At 41.3% G+C, this 16,088-nt stretch overlaps 1 protein-coding gene across 1 annotated transcript in view; it reads left to right on the top strand.

Annotated features, from left to right (window-relative positions):
* The window catches only part of ruvbl1 (RuvB-like AAA ATPase 1), a 72,311-nt gene that overhangs the window by 37,889 nt on the left and 18,334 nt on the right, over positions 1-16,088 (top strand). Inside the window, exons 8-9 of the mRNA XM_043707584.1 lie at positions 4,102-4,300; positions 11,693-11,795. Coding sequence (XP_043563519.1) covers positions 4,102-4,300; positions 11,693-11,795 — 302 coding nt within the window. The remainder of the gene's footprint in view (positions 1-4,101; positions 4,301-11,692; positions 11,796-16,088) is intronic.

Here is a 16,088-nt window from a genome sequence, read left to right on the forward strand (position 1 = left end):
GGAGGGGATGGGTAGGAGAGGGGGGTGGAGCGGATGGGTAGGAGGGGGGGGGTGGAGCGGATAGGTAGGAGAGAGGGATGGAGCAGATCTCCAGCATCTGCAGTAAATACCACACTCTCAACTTTGATCTCCAGCATCTGCAGTCCTCACTTTCTCTTCATTCTTAAAAAAGTGTTCTAATGCAGAAATGTGGACTTTTGAGAAAAGATCAAGAACTAAGGGAAATTTCTATGCTTGGCTAGGCCATGCTAGTGTGAAGTGCTTTGTATTTTAGTAGATTGTCACAAAATTATGAGCACAATTTTCAGATTTGTATTTCTTTTCAAGAGTCGAGGTATGTATGTACCAATTGCTATGTCCATTAGTTGCTGAGGGCAGGCTGAAAGCTGTTTAGGCCATCAAAGATTGTCATCTAGCATTCTGAATGCCTCAAGTCTTTGACACTATTAGCTTACTGCGTGAGATTATTCAAAACCTTTAACTCTTAGTAAAGAATTATTAATATCAAATTTAAATGTACTTTGCACTAATTTTAATTTACACTCGACTGTTCTGATTTTGCTTTGAAGTAATATTAGAATCATGGAAGTTACAGCACAGGACATCACTCAGCCCATTGTGTATGTGGCAAATGTTAGCATTTCAACTGAAGCCATCTTCTCTAATCCCTTTTTCTTGTACCGTTTTATTCTCTTCCTTTTCAAATATAGAGGAACCGCGATTATCCAAAGGACATGGGTGGGAGGTATTTTGTTCATTTAATCGAATGCTGGATAACATAGTTTCGCCGAGCGTCGGGACCTTACGATCTTGCCAGAGATTCTGATATTCAGATGATCAATGCCGGATAATCGCGGTTCCTCTGTACTTATCTATTACCCTTTATTAGATATGACATAGATTCTTCTTCAGCAACCACTTGTGGCAAAGTTTTTCATGATCTACTATTGTGCTTCTAACTTTCTGTTTCTAATCATTTTATGCAATCTTTTAATATCTGGATGAAGGACTCCATAACCACCATTTGGCTGTAGAATCTCAGCTTCTCCAATCTGTCTTCACAAACTGTCCTTTTGCTTTTGGGATAAATCTAATTGGCCTTCAAAAATGGTGGCTAAGCACCATTATCACAAGTCCTGCTACTGACCACAGCAACTATTCTCATTCCAGTCATGGAGAGGGCAGAGGTGGGCTGCATTTCACACATGGTGCACTTCCTAGAGCCAGGTGCCCAAATAAATCATCAGCTGCCTCCGGCCGTGTATGATTTTGATGTCACGGGAGTCTGAAACTTGATATACACAGATTAGACCTACTAGGAGCAGGTGTAAGCTTTGTACACCTGTTTGGATGTCCACAGTCATCACTCTGTCTCTGGCTCTGAGCACCTTTTTATAATGTGTTCCACAAGCTCCTCCTCCCCCTCTGTCTATAGCCCAAATGATTCCAGTTTCCAACTTTTTTTTTCCCCATCTGAAGAAGTCATATTGGAGTCAACATTAACTCTGGTCCTCTGTCCACAAGTGCTGCTACACCTGCTGAATTTCTCGTGCACTTTCTGTTTTTGTTTCAGATTTACAGCCCTTCCAATATCTTGCTTTTGCATCGATATTGAAGTTGTGCCATGAATTTGAATATATGGAAATATATAATTCAAGAGATGTAAATGTAATTTTTAAATTTTTTTTCAACATGAACTGTTTAATAGGCATTTAAAACTTAATTTAATCTCTACACGTGCAAAGGGCGGTGGTTTGGAAGAAGTATTTTGACATAGTTGGTATTAGGTTGGCACAGGGGCTATAAACCAGAATGGGGGATTTGTTGAGGAATATAGATTGAAATGGAAGATATGAGAGTTATAGGGTTGGGAGACTGTCGGCCTGTGACCACTAGAGAGCCACAAGGATCACTGCTGCATAATCTACTTTTTGTCATTTACATAAATGATTTGTATGCGAGCATAAGAGGTACAGTTAGTAAGTTTGCAGATGACACCAAAATTGGAGGCATAGTGGACAGTGAAGAAGGTTACCTAAGATTACAACAGGATCTGGACCAGATGGGCCAATGGGCTGAGAAGCGGCAGATGGAGTTTAATTCAGATAACTGCGAGGTGCTGCATTTTGGGAAAGCAAATCTTAGCAGGACTTTATACACTTAATGGTAAGGTCCTAGGGAGTGTTGCTGAACAAAGAGACCTTGGAGTGCAGGTTCATAGCTCCTTGAAAGTGGACTCGCAGGTAGATAGGATAGTGAAGAAGGCGTTTGGTATGCTTTCCTTTATTGGTCAGAGTATTGAGTACAGGAGTTGGGAGTCATGTTGCTGCTGTCCAGGACACTGGTTAGGCCACTGTTGGAATATTGTGTGTTATTCTGGTGGTCTCTTTCCTGAAGAAGGGCTTATGCCTGTTCCTTGGATGCTACCTGACCTGCTGCACTTTTCCAGCAACACATTTTCAGCTCTGATCTCTAGCATCTGCAGTCCTCACTTTCTCCTTCCTATGGGAAAGATGTTGTGAAACTTGAAAGGGTTCAGAAAAGATTTACAAGGATGTTGCCAGGGTTGGAGGATTTGAGCTATAGGGAGAGGCTGAACAGGCTGGGGCTGTTTTCCCTGGAGCGTCGGAGGCTGAGGCGTGACCTTATAGAGGTTTATAAAATCATGAGGGGCATGGATAGGATAAATAGGCAAAGTCTTTTCCCCCTGGGGTCAGGGAGTCCAGAACTAGAGGGCATAGGTTTAGGGTGAGAGGGGAAAGATATAAAAGAGACCTAAGGGGCAACTTTTTCACACACAGGATGGTACAGGTATGAAATGAGCTGCCAGAGGAAAGGTGGAGGCTGGTACAATTGCAACATTTAAGAGGCATTTGGATGGGTGAATAGGAAGGGTTTAGAGGAATATGGGCCTGGTGCTGGCAGGTGGGACTGGTTTGGGTTGGACCAAACTGTGAACCTCCACTCCAAGGTCTCTGTTCAGCAACACTCTCCAGGACCTGACCATTATGTATATAGGTTCTGCTCTGATTTCCTTTTCCAAAGTGCAGTTATCCCAGTTCCATGTTCTGCCTTGAATTCTCATGGTGTTTCCTTTTATTGAAAAACTTGACAGTTTTCAGTAGGTTTCTGAGTATCCAAATGAAGAGCAGTGTAAGAAGTTCTGATATTCTGGGGAGTTTAAGCCTGACACATTGCAGTGTGTTTTAAATATTGTTTTCTGTCAGGAGAGTAAAGCAATGTATGCAGATGGTAGGTCAGTGTCCTCCAAAGGCATTTGAATGACTGTGTGAGCCACAAAGCTAATCCTCTATGTTGTTTTCATTCCTTATCACTGAGCCTATGTAGGAATCCCTGGTATTGCTGTATATGGAGGCACAAGCTGGAACCTGAAGCCTTGAGCTTGGTGTGCATCGTTTTCACTTCAGCATTTCTGTTTTCCTCTCTGTTTGACTTTTACAGTTTTTGTCCTTCTGAGTTTTAAGATCACTGTTTGTTTTGCCTTATGTTGCTGGTCACCTTCCTTGATGCGTTAACCTCGTTAACAAATTGCTCAACCTTTGAAGGAACTGCAGCCCTGCATTTCTGCTGAAACCCAATCTGTCCACCAGTTCCCTATGACAGTGTTAAAAATCATCAGGTGAAGGAGTGGTGCTCCGAAAGCTAGTGCCTCCAATTAAACCAGTTGGAGTATAACCTGGTGTTGTGTGATTTTTAACTTTGTACACCCCAGTCCAACACCGGCATCTCCAAATCATGACTGTGACAGTGGTTATTGAATGTGAATCTGGAAGTTATGCTTTTTATTTATCGTCTGATTGTCCAAAGGAGTATTAACTAAATTATTGGAATATGAAAATCTTCAAGTTTTAGTACCACATTCCATTGTTAATTTATCCATTTAAGTTGTGGTGGCAGTTACAGTATAACGTCCATCATGGGACCTGCAGAGATGACTTAGTGATGTGCGTGACTTTAACATATCTGGAGAGAGACATTCTTATGATCCTTTGTATGTTAGTATGATTCAATATTCTAAAGAAAACCTTTTCTAAATTATTTTTGACCTCCTAAAATGAAATAATAACTTCTACCTTGCAGACAAATTGCGAGGTGAGATTAACAAGGTTGTTAACAAATACATCGATCAAGGCATTGCTGAGCTGGTTCCAGGAGTTCTCTTCATCGATGAAGTTCCTATGCTTGACATAGAATGTTTCACTTACCTGCACCGAGCACTTGAGTCCAGCATTGCTCCCATTGTTATTTTTGCTACGAATCGAGGAAACTGCGTTGTTAGGTAAGACTATCTTGGAATTCAAAATGTATCTCTAATGATTCCCTCCTTATGAATGACTTTGTGAAATGGTGGAAATATGTTTCTTATCTTCATATATGCATGAACATATATGTAGCTATATATTATCTATTCATGGTAGGATTTAATTATTTACGTATATAGTTGAGTCAATAGACTTAAGATTGTCGTTCGAGATTTTGATCCCATCCTACAAGGACATTTTGAGGAAAGCTGTTCAATATACTATTGCATCTGATTGGCCTTTAAGTACTCCAGGACCCTCCCTATCTAGTGGTATAGCTCATACATTGAATTCTTTGTGTGAATAACTTCTCAAAATCTGCACTTAAGTTGCTATTTCATTATTTGAACTGTGCACCTTGGTCCCTGTGTCACTGTTTAGATTACAAAAACATAAACTACAGGAGCAGACCATTCAGCCCATTGAGCCTGCTCTGTCATTCAGTATGATCGTGACTGACCATCCAACTCTGTATTCTGGTCTTCCATTCTCCCAATGTCCTTTGATCCTTTTAGCCTTACCAATCACCTCTTTAAAACACATTGAAAATTTTGGCCTCAATCACTTTCTGTAGCAGAAAATTCCACAGGATCTCCACTCTATGAATGAAGGAATTTCTCCTCATCTCAGTCCTAAATGATCGACCCATATCCTTAGATTGAGAGTCTTGGATCCCTGGTTCTGGACTCCTCAGGCATCGGCAACATCATTCCCACATTTACTCTGTCTATCCTGTTAGTATTTTATAGGTCTCTATGAAATTTCCCCCCATTCTTCTGAACTCCAGTGAATATAATCCTAACTAATAAAGTCTCTCTTCAAATGTCAGCCATGCCATCCTAGGAATCGGTTTCATAGTTGCAGTTCTTCCACAGCCAGAACATCGTTCTGCAGATAAGGAGAGCAAAATTGCACCCTCTATGTGTGGTCTCACTCGGGCTCCATACTATTACAGCAAGGCATCCCAGCTCCTGTACTGGAATCCCCTCACTAGGCACTTAACTTCTGCACCACCTGATACACCTGCGTGTTGACTTTGTGACTGGCACACAAGGATATCCAGGTCTCATTGCATTTCTCTCTTTCCTAATTGGCATTCAGATAATATACTTCCCTATCTTTGCTACCAATATGAATAATCTTGCATTTGTCCTCATTATACTGCATCTTCCATGCATTTGCACCCTCACTCAACTTATCCAAATAAAATTGAAACATCTCTGCATCTTCCTGAACTCACCCCACCTACACAGGAGGCGGTGTAGTTAGAGAAGCAAAAATTAATGTTTTGAGTGTGATATATTTTTTGTTGTTGTTACGGGTGACTTCAACTTCCCCAATATTGATTGGAACCTCCTTAGTGCAGATGGTCTGGATGGAGCCAATTTTGTCAGGTGTGTCCAGGAGGGATTCCTGACTCAATATGTAGATAGGCCGACTAAGGGCGAGGCGATATTGGATTTGGTGTCAGTCTGCCAGCCAGTTGTCAGATCTCTCGGTGGGAAAGCATTTTGGTGACTGTGACCCCCAACTGCCTCACCTTTACCATAGCCACGGAGAGAGAGAGGAGCAGACAGCATGGGAAGATATTTAATTGGGGTAGGAGAAATTATACTGCTATTAGACAGAACCTGTGAAGTATAAATTGGGAACAATCATTCTACGGGAAAGGCACAACAAAATGTGGAGGCTGTTTAAGGAGCACTTGTTGCGAGTGTTGGATAACTTTGTCCCACTGAGACAGGCAAGGAATGGTAAGGCGAAGGAGCCTTGGGTGACAAAATCTGAGGGACTTTATGTCAGAAGGAAGAAGGAAGCTTACTTAAGGTTGAGGAAGCAAGAATCTTTAGAGGATTACAGGATAGCTAGGAAAGAACTCAAAAATGGACAGAGGAGAGTTAGGAGGGGGCATGACAAAGCCTTGGCAGGAAGGATTTGGGAAAACCCAAAGGAGTTCTACACGTACATGAGTTATAAGATAATGATCAGAGAGAGGGATAGTAGAGGAAACTCGTGCCTGGAATCTGAAGAGGAAGGGAGGCCCTAAATGAGTTTTTTGCTTCAGTTTTCACTGGACAGAGGGACGTTGTTGATAGTGAGAACCAGTGGACCAGGTTAATAGGCCTGAACAGATTGATATTAATCAAGTGGGTGTGCTGAAAATTCTGAGAAGCATCAAGATGGATAAGTCCCTGGGGCTGGACCAGATATATCCAAGGTTACTACGGGAAGTGAGAAATGAGATTGCTGCACCTTCAGCAATGATCTTTGCATCCTCACTCTCCACGGGAGAAGTACCGGATGATTGGAGGGAGGCAAATGTTGTTTCTCTGTTCAAGAAGGGGAATAGGGAAATCCCTGGGAATTAAATCCATGGTAAGCAAGGTAATGGAAAGGATTCTGAGAGATAGGATTAATGACTATTTGGAAGAACCTAGTTTGATTAACGATAGTCAGCATGGCTTTGTGAGGGGTAGGTCATGCGTCATGAGCCTTATTGAGGGTTCTTTGAGGATGTGACCAGACACATTGATGAAGGTTGAGCAGTGAATATGGTGTATATGAATTTCAGTAAAGCATTTGATAAGGTTTCCCAAGGTAGGCTCATTCAGAAAGTTAGGAAGTATGGGACACAGGGAAATTTGGCTGTCTGGATACAGAATTGGCTGGCCGAACGAAGACAGCAAGTGGTAGTGGATGGAAATTATTCTGGCTGGAGGTCGGTGACTAGTGGTGTCCCACAGGGAGCTGTTCTTGGGCCTCTGCCCTTTTCACACTGGAGAGAAGGAGGAAGAGAGGTGACTTGATAGAGGTGTATAAGGTAATGAGAGGCGTAGATAGAGACTTTCCTCTAGAGCAGAAATGGTTGTCACGAGGGGTCATAATTTTAAGGTGATTGGAGGAACCTACAAGGGAGATGTCAGAGGTAGATTCTTTACACACAGTGGTGGGTGCGTGGAATGCACTGCCAGCAGTGTTAGTAGAGTCAGATACATTAACGACATTTAAGCGAGTGCTGGACAAGCACATGGATGGCAGTAAATTGAGGGGTGTGTAGGTTAGGTTGATCTTAGGTTAAGGTAAATGCTCGGCACAATATCGTGGGCTGAAGGGCCTGTTTGTGCTGTACTGTTCTTTGTTCTGTATTTGAATCCAATATAATTCTTCTTCAGAACTATCATATCAGTCTCAAAATGTTAACATTGGTTCACAATGCCAGATCTGCTGGATTTCTCCAGAACTTTCTATTTTAATTTCAGATCTCCACAATCACAATACTTTACTTTGTTTATTTGTGAATTAATCAATAATGTGGTTATGGGCTATTCAGAGGGGAATTCAATCAGAATTATGCAAATAATTAATGCTTTAAAAAGAGGACATGATCTGAAAAGCTTTTCACCTTGCAATAATCAAGACCAAATTGCAAAAATACCAAATTGCAAACATGCCAAGTCTATGTTACATGGCAGTTAACTGTTCCCTCATGCATTTTTCATGACAGTGCCTTTACTTATCGGGGTGGCATGGTAGCTCAGTGGTTAGCACTGCATCCTCACAGCGTCAGGGATCCAGGTTCGATTCCAGCCTCCGGTGACTGTCTGTGTGGAATTTGCACATTCTCTCTGTGTCTGCGTGGCTTTCCTCCAGGTGCTCCAGTTTCCTTCCACAGTCCAAAAATCTGCTGGTTAAGTGAATTGGCCATGTTAAATTGCCCATAGTGCTCAAGGATGTGTAGGTTAGATGCATTAGTCAGGGGAAAATTTAAGGTAACAGGGTAGAGGAATGTGTCTGGGTGGGTTGCTCTTTGGAGGGTTGGTGTGGACTTGTTGGGCCAAAGGGCCTGTTTCCACACTGTAGGGATTCTATTCTATGATTTTCATCATAGTCCACTTACCATCAAAACGGCACCCTCTTCTTGCATGTATATCCTGTGGTTATCTTTGAGATTTGTTCTTGCAATTCCGTCCTGATGAATATAAGGCAAAACATCTTTTTTGATAACATGTTTTTTTAAAAACAAAGTACTCAAGTTCCATACGATCAAGTATGATTCAAAAACCATTTAATTACACCAGGAAACCTGTGTGTGCATTATATATTTGGAGAGAATGGACAATTTATTTGATAATTGACAATTCTTCTTATGACATGCCTTTGAATCTTGTTCAGACTGACTAGCCCAAGTCTCATGACAATAAAAGTCATGTGCAAGTCATTCCATTTTCTGGTGGCAGGGATTTAGATCAGTGAGATCACTTTGATTGTTATGACATGCAATCTATCTTTGCACATGCTGGAAAAGAAATTATGACACGCTTTGGAAAATATATCATTGGTAATAGGTGACAGTGCCTGAAAGTGGGTAAGAAAAAGCCAGGGTGAACCTTATGTCAGTGGTGCGTAAGTTGTTGGAGAATTCTGAGGGATAGGATAAGGTTGCATTTGGAAAGGCCAGGGCTGATTATGGATAGTCAACATAACTTTATACATGGGAAATCATGTCTCATTAACTTGATTGAGTTTTTTGAAGAGTTAATAAAGAAGATTGATGAATGCAGAATGGTATATGGTATTTATATGGACTTCAGCAAAGTTTTTGATAAGGTTCAGCATGATAGACTGCTTAGTAAGTTTAGATCACATGGGATCCAGCAGGAACTAGCCAATTGGATACAAAATTCACTTGAAGGTAGGAGACAGGGTGGTAGTAGATGGTTGCTTTTCGGACTGGAGTCCTGTGAACTGCGGTGTGTCACAAGGATCAGTACTGGGTCCACTGCTTTCCGTCATTTATATGAAATGATTTGAATGTGAATATAGGAGGTATAGTGAGTAAGTTGCAAATGACACCAAAATAGGACAGTGCACAAGATTATCTCAGAGTACAGCGAGACCTTGATTAGATGGGCCAATGGGCTGAAGAGTGGCAGATGGAATTCAATTGGATATATGTGAGGTGTTGTGTTTTAGTAAGGCAATCCAGGGCAGGGCTTATACAGTTCATGGTAGGGCCTAGGGGAGTGTTGCCAAACAGAAACCGAGGAGGGCATGTTCATAGTTCCTTGAAAGTGGAGTCACAGGTAGACAAAGTGATGAAGAAGGCTTTTGGCATGCTTGCCTTTGGTCAGGACAGATAATCGAAGTTGAGATATGATGTTGTGGCTGTACAGAACATTGTGAGGCTACTTTTAGAATACTGCTGTTAAATGTGAGGGCGTGCAGAAAAGATTTACAAAGATGTTGCTGGCACTAGAGGGTTGGAGTTATAGGGAGAGGCTGAACAGATTGGAGCTTTTTTCCCTGGAGCATCAATGGCTAAAGGGTAGTTTTATCGAGGTTTATAGAATCATCAGATGCACGGATAGGGTGATGAATAGTCATGCTCTTTTTCAGAGGATGAGGAGTCCAAAACTAGAGGACCTGTGTTTAAGGTGAGAGGGGAAAGATATAAAAAGGACCTGAGGAGTAAGTTTTTCACGCAGAGGGTGGTGCATGTATGGAATGAACTGTCAGAGGAGGTGGGTATGATTGCACCATTTAAAAGGCATTCAGATGGGTGTATGAATAGGAATGGTTTAGAGAGATGTGGGCAAAATGGTGGCAAATTGGACTAGGTCGGATTGGGATGTCTGGTCAATGAGTTGGACCGAAGGGTCTGTTTCCGTGCTGTATGACTCTACGGCCTGTTATAAAGTTAACTGTTGGATTTTAGGCCTAGTGTTGGACAGTTCAAAAGCCCAAGTGGTATGTTTAACTCCTGTTTAGCTCTATTTACTTTGATTGCAGTGCAGCAATTTAACATCTACAGTTAATAATAATGGTAAGGATGCTTTCCTTTCTTTTTAAATTCTAACTTTCTTATACACACGAGTCACAGACTGTTGCTGAACTTGTTTTCCAATCATACTGCTTATCTGCTGGTATTTCTCATTGCTCGTGTACTGTGTGAACGCAGCAGCTTCCTTGACGTCCGTATAATGCCTGCAATATTGTTAACTGTTTATCCATAGATGCTGCTAAACCTGCTGAGTTTCTCCAGCATTTCCTGTTTTTATTTCTAGGGCTTCAAGCTTACGGGAGACCCTGCTGCTTCTCCTGGATGGAGGTGATAGGATGTGTCAAAAACACCAAGCAGCTGAGTGCTTTGGTGTGGAATTTTAGAATCTTACTACACAGATTGTGTTTTTACATGGGTCACATGTCCCCCCCTACTCTCTTTGTGGTTTTTGTGAAGTTGTCATTGATTATCTACCATTTTATTCAATGATTCTCTGATTTCTGGCGCTCTCACATTAAGTATAACCACTGAGGTGAGGCACCACGTGGCCACTGGTGTCCAGGAACTGCACCCTACCTTCAGAACAGGGAAGGAGAGAGGTCATGGGGAAAGAGAATGAATACACAATGAGGTGAGAAGGCCTGATCGGCGCATCAGTATGTTGGGACGTAAAGCAGGTTTGGCAACATCTATGGAGAGAGAAACAGTTAACACTTTGAGTCCGTTGTCTCTTCAGAACTGAAGAAATGTCAAAAAGATGTGGAAGCTATGTTGTTGGAAGGGGCAGAGGGGCAAATAGACTGGAAAGACGAGTCAGAAAGGTTAAAGTTGTGTAGAAACCCTGTCCAATTTCTCTTTGCAATAACAAACCTGCTATCGCCTGACTTTTTTTTTTATTCCATGGATCACTCCAGCTGAGATCAAATAACTGAGAGCATTACTTGAAGTGAACTGGAACCTCCCTGGACTGAGTAGCTCAGTACCATTTGCCACAGTGTGTGATTACAAAAGAGCTCATTTAGATGGCGTAGAGACGCTCAGAGTTTCCAGTTACCTACAGTCTGTAAGACTGAATATTGTTGTACAGTCACTAGCACAAGGATGTATTTTGCCAATTATGCTATCATGTCTGCTAATTAAATATTTGGAGGCTTTGTTGGTCAAGGGAATGGATGGAGTAGATAGGAGATTTTAGTGGCATGTTGACATAGCACCATCTAGTGGTTCAGTTCTGCTTTTAAAACATTGGTGTGCTACAAAAACAAAGATTTCTTTGAACTCTGGCAGTGTCAGTATTGAGATGGATTGAGTCTGCTTGAAATTTTAATCTATATGTAAATTTAATGTAATACAATTAACTAAATGGAATTACTGGGACTCGACAGCTTTTACATAAAATTTATAATTCAATTCATAATCTAAACGGGAAATAGTCTATTTAAATAGCTGTTCTATTACTTTTTTTTTCAAGGATAAAAGCTTTATTCCTGAAACCGATGTGGAATTTCGGGCAGGTTGCCAAATGATCTGTAGCCTTCATCTGGCTATGGAATGTTCATTAAAATTAATCTTGTGTTTCTTTCTCCAGGGGTACAGAGGATATAGTGTCACCTCATGGAATTCCACTTGATCTTTTAGACCGAGTCATGATCATCAGGACAATGTTATACACTCCAGATGAGATGATGCAGGTAAGTGCTGCTTTTTGGATCTAAATCTTGAGCAGTAGAGGAAGAAATTTGCCATTCCCTTTCCTATCTCCTCCTCCAAAAGGATTGACCTATTAAGTGACTTTTTTAAAAATGTATGAGGTCCAGTCAGATCTTTACTCAAAGGCAAAATCCAGAAAACTTGAAATATAAAACAGAGTGCTGGAAATAATCAGGTGGTCTCACAAACTTGATTGAGGTTTTTGAGAACGTAACGAAAAAGATTGATGAGGGCAGAGCAGTAGACGTTGTTTACGTGGACTTTAGAAATGCCTTTGAAAAAGTTCTGTTTGGTAGTCTAATTAGTAAACTTAAATCACATGGGATTCAGGGTGAGCTTGCCTATTGGATACAGAATTGGCTTGACTGTAGGAGATAGAAGGTAGTGGTAGAAGGTTGTTTCTCAGACTGGAGACTTGTGATCAGTGTTGTTCCACAGGGATCAGTGGATCTACTTTTGTTCTTCATTTGTATAAACAGTTTGGATGAGAATATAGGAGACATGGCTAGTAAGTTTGCGGATGACACCCAAATTGGTGGTATAGTGGATAATGAAGAAGGTTACCTAAGATTACAGAGAGATCTTGATCAGTTGGGTCAATGGGCTGAGGAGTGGCAGATGGAATTTAATTTGGACAAATGCAAGGTATTGAATTTTGGTAAAACAAGCAAGGGCAGGACTTAATTAATAAGACCATAAGACATAGGAGTGGAAGTAAAGCCATTCGGCCCATCGAGTCCACTCCGCCATTCAATCATGGCTGATGGGCATTAATGGTAGAACCTTGGATAGTGTTGTAGAACAGAGTTACCAGGGGCTCTAGTATATGATTCTTTGAAATTTACATCGCAGGTAAACAGGGTGGTTAAAAAGCTATTCAGCATCCTTGCCTTCATTGTTCAGTACTTTGAGTTGGGAAGTCATATTGAGATTATTTAGAACGTTGGTGAGGTCTCTTGTGGAGTACTTTTGGGGGTGGCACGGTGGCTCAGTGATTAACACTGCTGCCTCACAGCACCAGGGACCCGGGTTCAATTCAAGCCTCTGCAAACTGTGTATGTGGAGTGTGCACATTCTCCCCGTGTCTGTGTGGGTTTCCTCCGGGTGCTCCGGTTTCCTCCCACAGTCCAAAGATGTGCAGCTTAGGTGAATTGGTCAAGCTAAATTGCCCATAGTATTCAGGGATTTGTAAGGTTAGGGTGCATTAGCCAGGGTAAATGTAGAGTAATAGGGTAGGGGAATGGGTCTGGGCGGGTTATTCTTTGGAGGGTCGGTGTAGACATGTTGGGCCGTCGGGCCTGTTTCCACACTGTAGGGAATCTATTCTTCTTCTTTGTGCAGTTCTGGTTGGCCTGCTGTAGGAAGGATATTATTAAGCTGAAGAGGGTTCAGAAAAGATTGACTGAGATGATGCAGGGAATAAAGGGTTTGAATTATAGAAATAGGCTTGAAACTTTTTCACTGGGCATAGGAGGTTGAGTGGTGACCTTAAAGACGTTCATAAAATCATATGGGGGGGACCATAGATAACATAAATAGCAAGGGTCCTTTCTCTAGAGTGGGTGAGTTCAAAACCAGGGGGCATTTTTTTACGGTCAGAGGAGAAAGATTTAAAAAGGACATAAGGGGCAACCTTTTTACACACAGAGTGGTTTGTGTATGGAATGAACTGCTGGACAAAGTGGTGAATGCAGGTAGTTAGAGAATATAAATGACATTCGGATAAGTCCATGCATAGGAAAGGTTTGGAAGGATATGGGCCAAACACAGGCAGGTGGGACTAATTTGGTTTGGAAACAAGATCAGCGTGGACTCGTTGGACCGAAGGGTCTGTTTCCGTGCTGTATGACTCTATGATTAGTGTCTTTGGATACAGTTAACACTTCAGACTGATAACCTTTCATCAGTCAGATCATTAATTTGAAATAAAATTGTCTCCACAGAAACTGTTTTATGTGCTCAATATTTCCAGCGTTTTATGTTATTATTCATCTTTACTCATTGTATATCTCAATTTTCTCAAAGGGCTTATTGGATAGGGACCAGCAACAAAAAGTAAAGAACTTGCATTTATATATCTCTTTTATATCCAGAGGTAAAACAGTCAGTTAAGTGCTGTTAACATGGTCACTGTAGGAAATGTAGCAGCCAATTTGTACATAGCAAGCTTTCACAAACAGACATACAATAATGACCATAGTCTTAGTTGAGGGATAAATGTTAGTCAGATCACTGACAACTCTGCTTCTCAAAATGTTGCCCCATGGAATGCATCTACCTGATGTACCATAAGTAAAATTGTATAAGTTTTCCTTCCAACTCCTGTATCTGAATTGTATGTTTTTAGAAATATAACTGATTTCCCTCTCCTAACCCCGCTTCCATGCTTACAACAGTCCAGACCAGTCAAGAAGGTGTTAGTTGTAGTCCTTTGCACTAAAGAGTTGAAAGATTATGGAGAGAAAGTAGGAAAAGGGTAATGAGTTGGATGATCAGCCATGATCGTGTTGAATGGCGGAGCAGGCGTGAAGAGCTAAATGACCTACTCTTGTTCCTATTTTCAATGTTTCATGTCATGCTTTCTTTTTTTTTCCCTCTCACGCTATGCCCTTGGATTAAAAGTGTTTCATCACCATTTACTCAGGGCCTCCCTGCTGATCCATTCCCAATCTGTTCCATCTTGTTTCAGTTTCTTTTTAATATCTTGAGCTTTGAAAAGATAAGCAATTAAAAGCTTGATGTTGGAATGCAAAAACTGGGAGAGAAATAGGAGTCTGGAGATGAAATAAAGGTTGCGTAAGCTTAGAAAGAGGGTAAGAAAGAAGTTGCAGTAGAAACATGACAGAAATGTGTAAGTGTTGCAGAGAGGGCAAGATTTGAAAATAATAGAAAAGCTGGAGAGTGACCAAAGAATTCAGGACAGTAAAAGAAGAGCATTTGGGTGTTCCGACTTCCGACTCGGCCTGTTACAGCCTGCCGGTCTCAACATTGAATTCAACAACTTCAGATGATTATCCCATCTCGACCCCTCTGTTTTCATTCTGCTCCGTAATTTTATTTCATTTATTTTATTTAGTTTTTTTATTTTTTTTCACTGTTCAGTCCCTCTTATTTCTTGATTGTCTGTCTGTCTGTCTCTCTTTCTCTCGCTCCCCACTCTCTCATCACCTTTTTCCTCTCCTCTTCCCCCTTTGCTACCCTTCTCCTCATTTCCCATTTTGCCTCTGCTTCACCCATCCCCCACATATTTTGTCACATAGCAGTGGCTTCAGCTTTGGTCATTCACAGCTCCTATCTCCCTATAATCTCTCTATGCACTGTCATTATCACTTCTTTATTGCTACCTTTGTTCCTGGAGCCATGACTCACCTTCTCTCAGAGCTGAAAATGTGTTGCTGGAAAAGCGCAGCAAGTCAGGCAGCATCCAAGGAACAGCAGAATCGACGTTTCGGGCATAAGCCCTTCTCTCAGCTAGTATCTCAGCCTCCCTATTTCTCCCTTTTTTTAGCTTTGACAAAGGGTCAGTTAGACTCAAAACGTCAGCTGTTTTCTCTCCTTACAGATGCTGCCAGACCTGCTGAGATTTTCCAGCATTTTCTCTTTTGGAAGTGAGCATTTGTTTGAGTTTTTCTTGAATACCTGCTATGTTCCATCATTCATTCATACAGTACACAGTGTTGCACATCTATCATAATGAAAGCTCTGGTTCTTCTTTGAGTTTGTGGTGATACCTGCACAATGCATAAAATAACCCACCACTTTAGATTTTTTCCCAATTGTCTTTAATCACATATCAATACTGAGAACCCTTTAATCCAAACACTCTATTTTTCTTCAGAAGAACTCTGTGTTCCGCTTACATTACTGGATGTTCTTTCACAATTCAGAGTTGGGAAGAATATTTTATAGCCCCACACATACCCTTTTATTCATGATGGTACTATCTCCTATTCAATTTCTTCTGTCCTGTAGTATTCCAGCCAAAGAATTGGAACAATATGTCTCTTCCTTCACTGTCGCAATATCAAAATATTCCCAACAGCACTTTGGGAGTGCCTGTACCAGATAGGATGTGTAGCAGTTCAAGAAAGCAGCTCACCACCACCTTGAGGGCAATTTAAGAGTTTATAACAAGTGCTGGCCATCCCAGCAATTCCAGTATCCCATGAAAGAATTTTTAGAAAGGGACGAACATGAAATTATTGCCTTAATTCTTGTTTTAACTGGAATAGATGGACTGACAATAGCCTAGTCGTCTTATCGCTGGACTGTCA

This window comes from Chiloscyllium plagiosum, chromosome 18, assembly GCF_004010195.1.
Source record: "Chiloscyllium plagiosum isolate BGI_BamShark_2017 chromosome 18, ASM401019v2, whole genome shotgun sequence".
Classification (NCBI taxonomy): Eukaryota; Metazoa; Chordata; class Chondrichthyes; order Orectolobiformes; family Hemiscylliidae; genus Chiloscyllium; species Chiloscyllium plagiosum.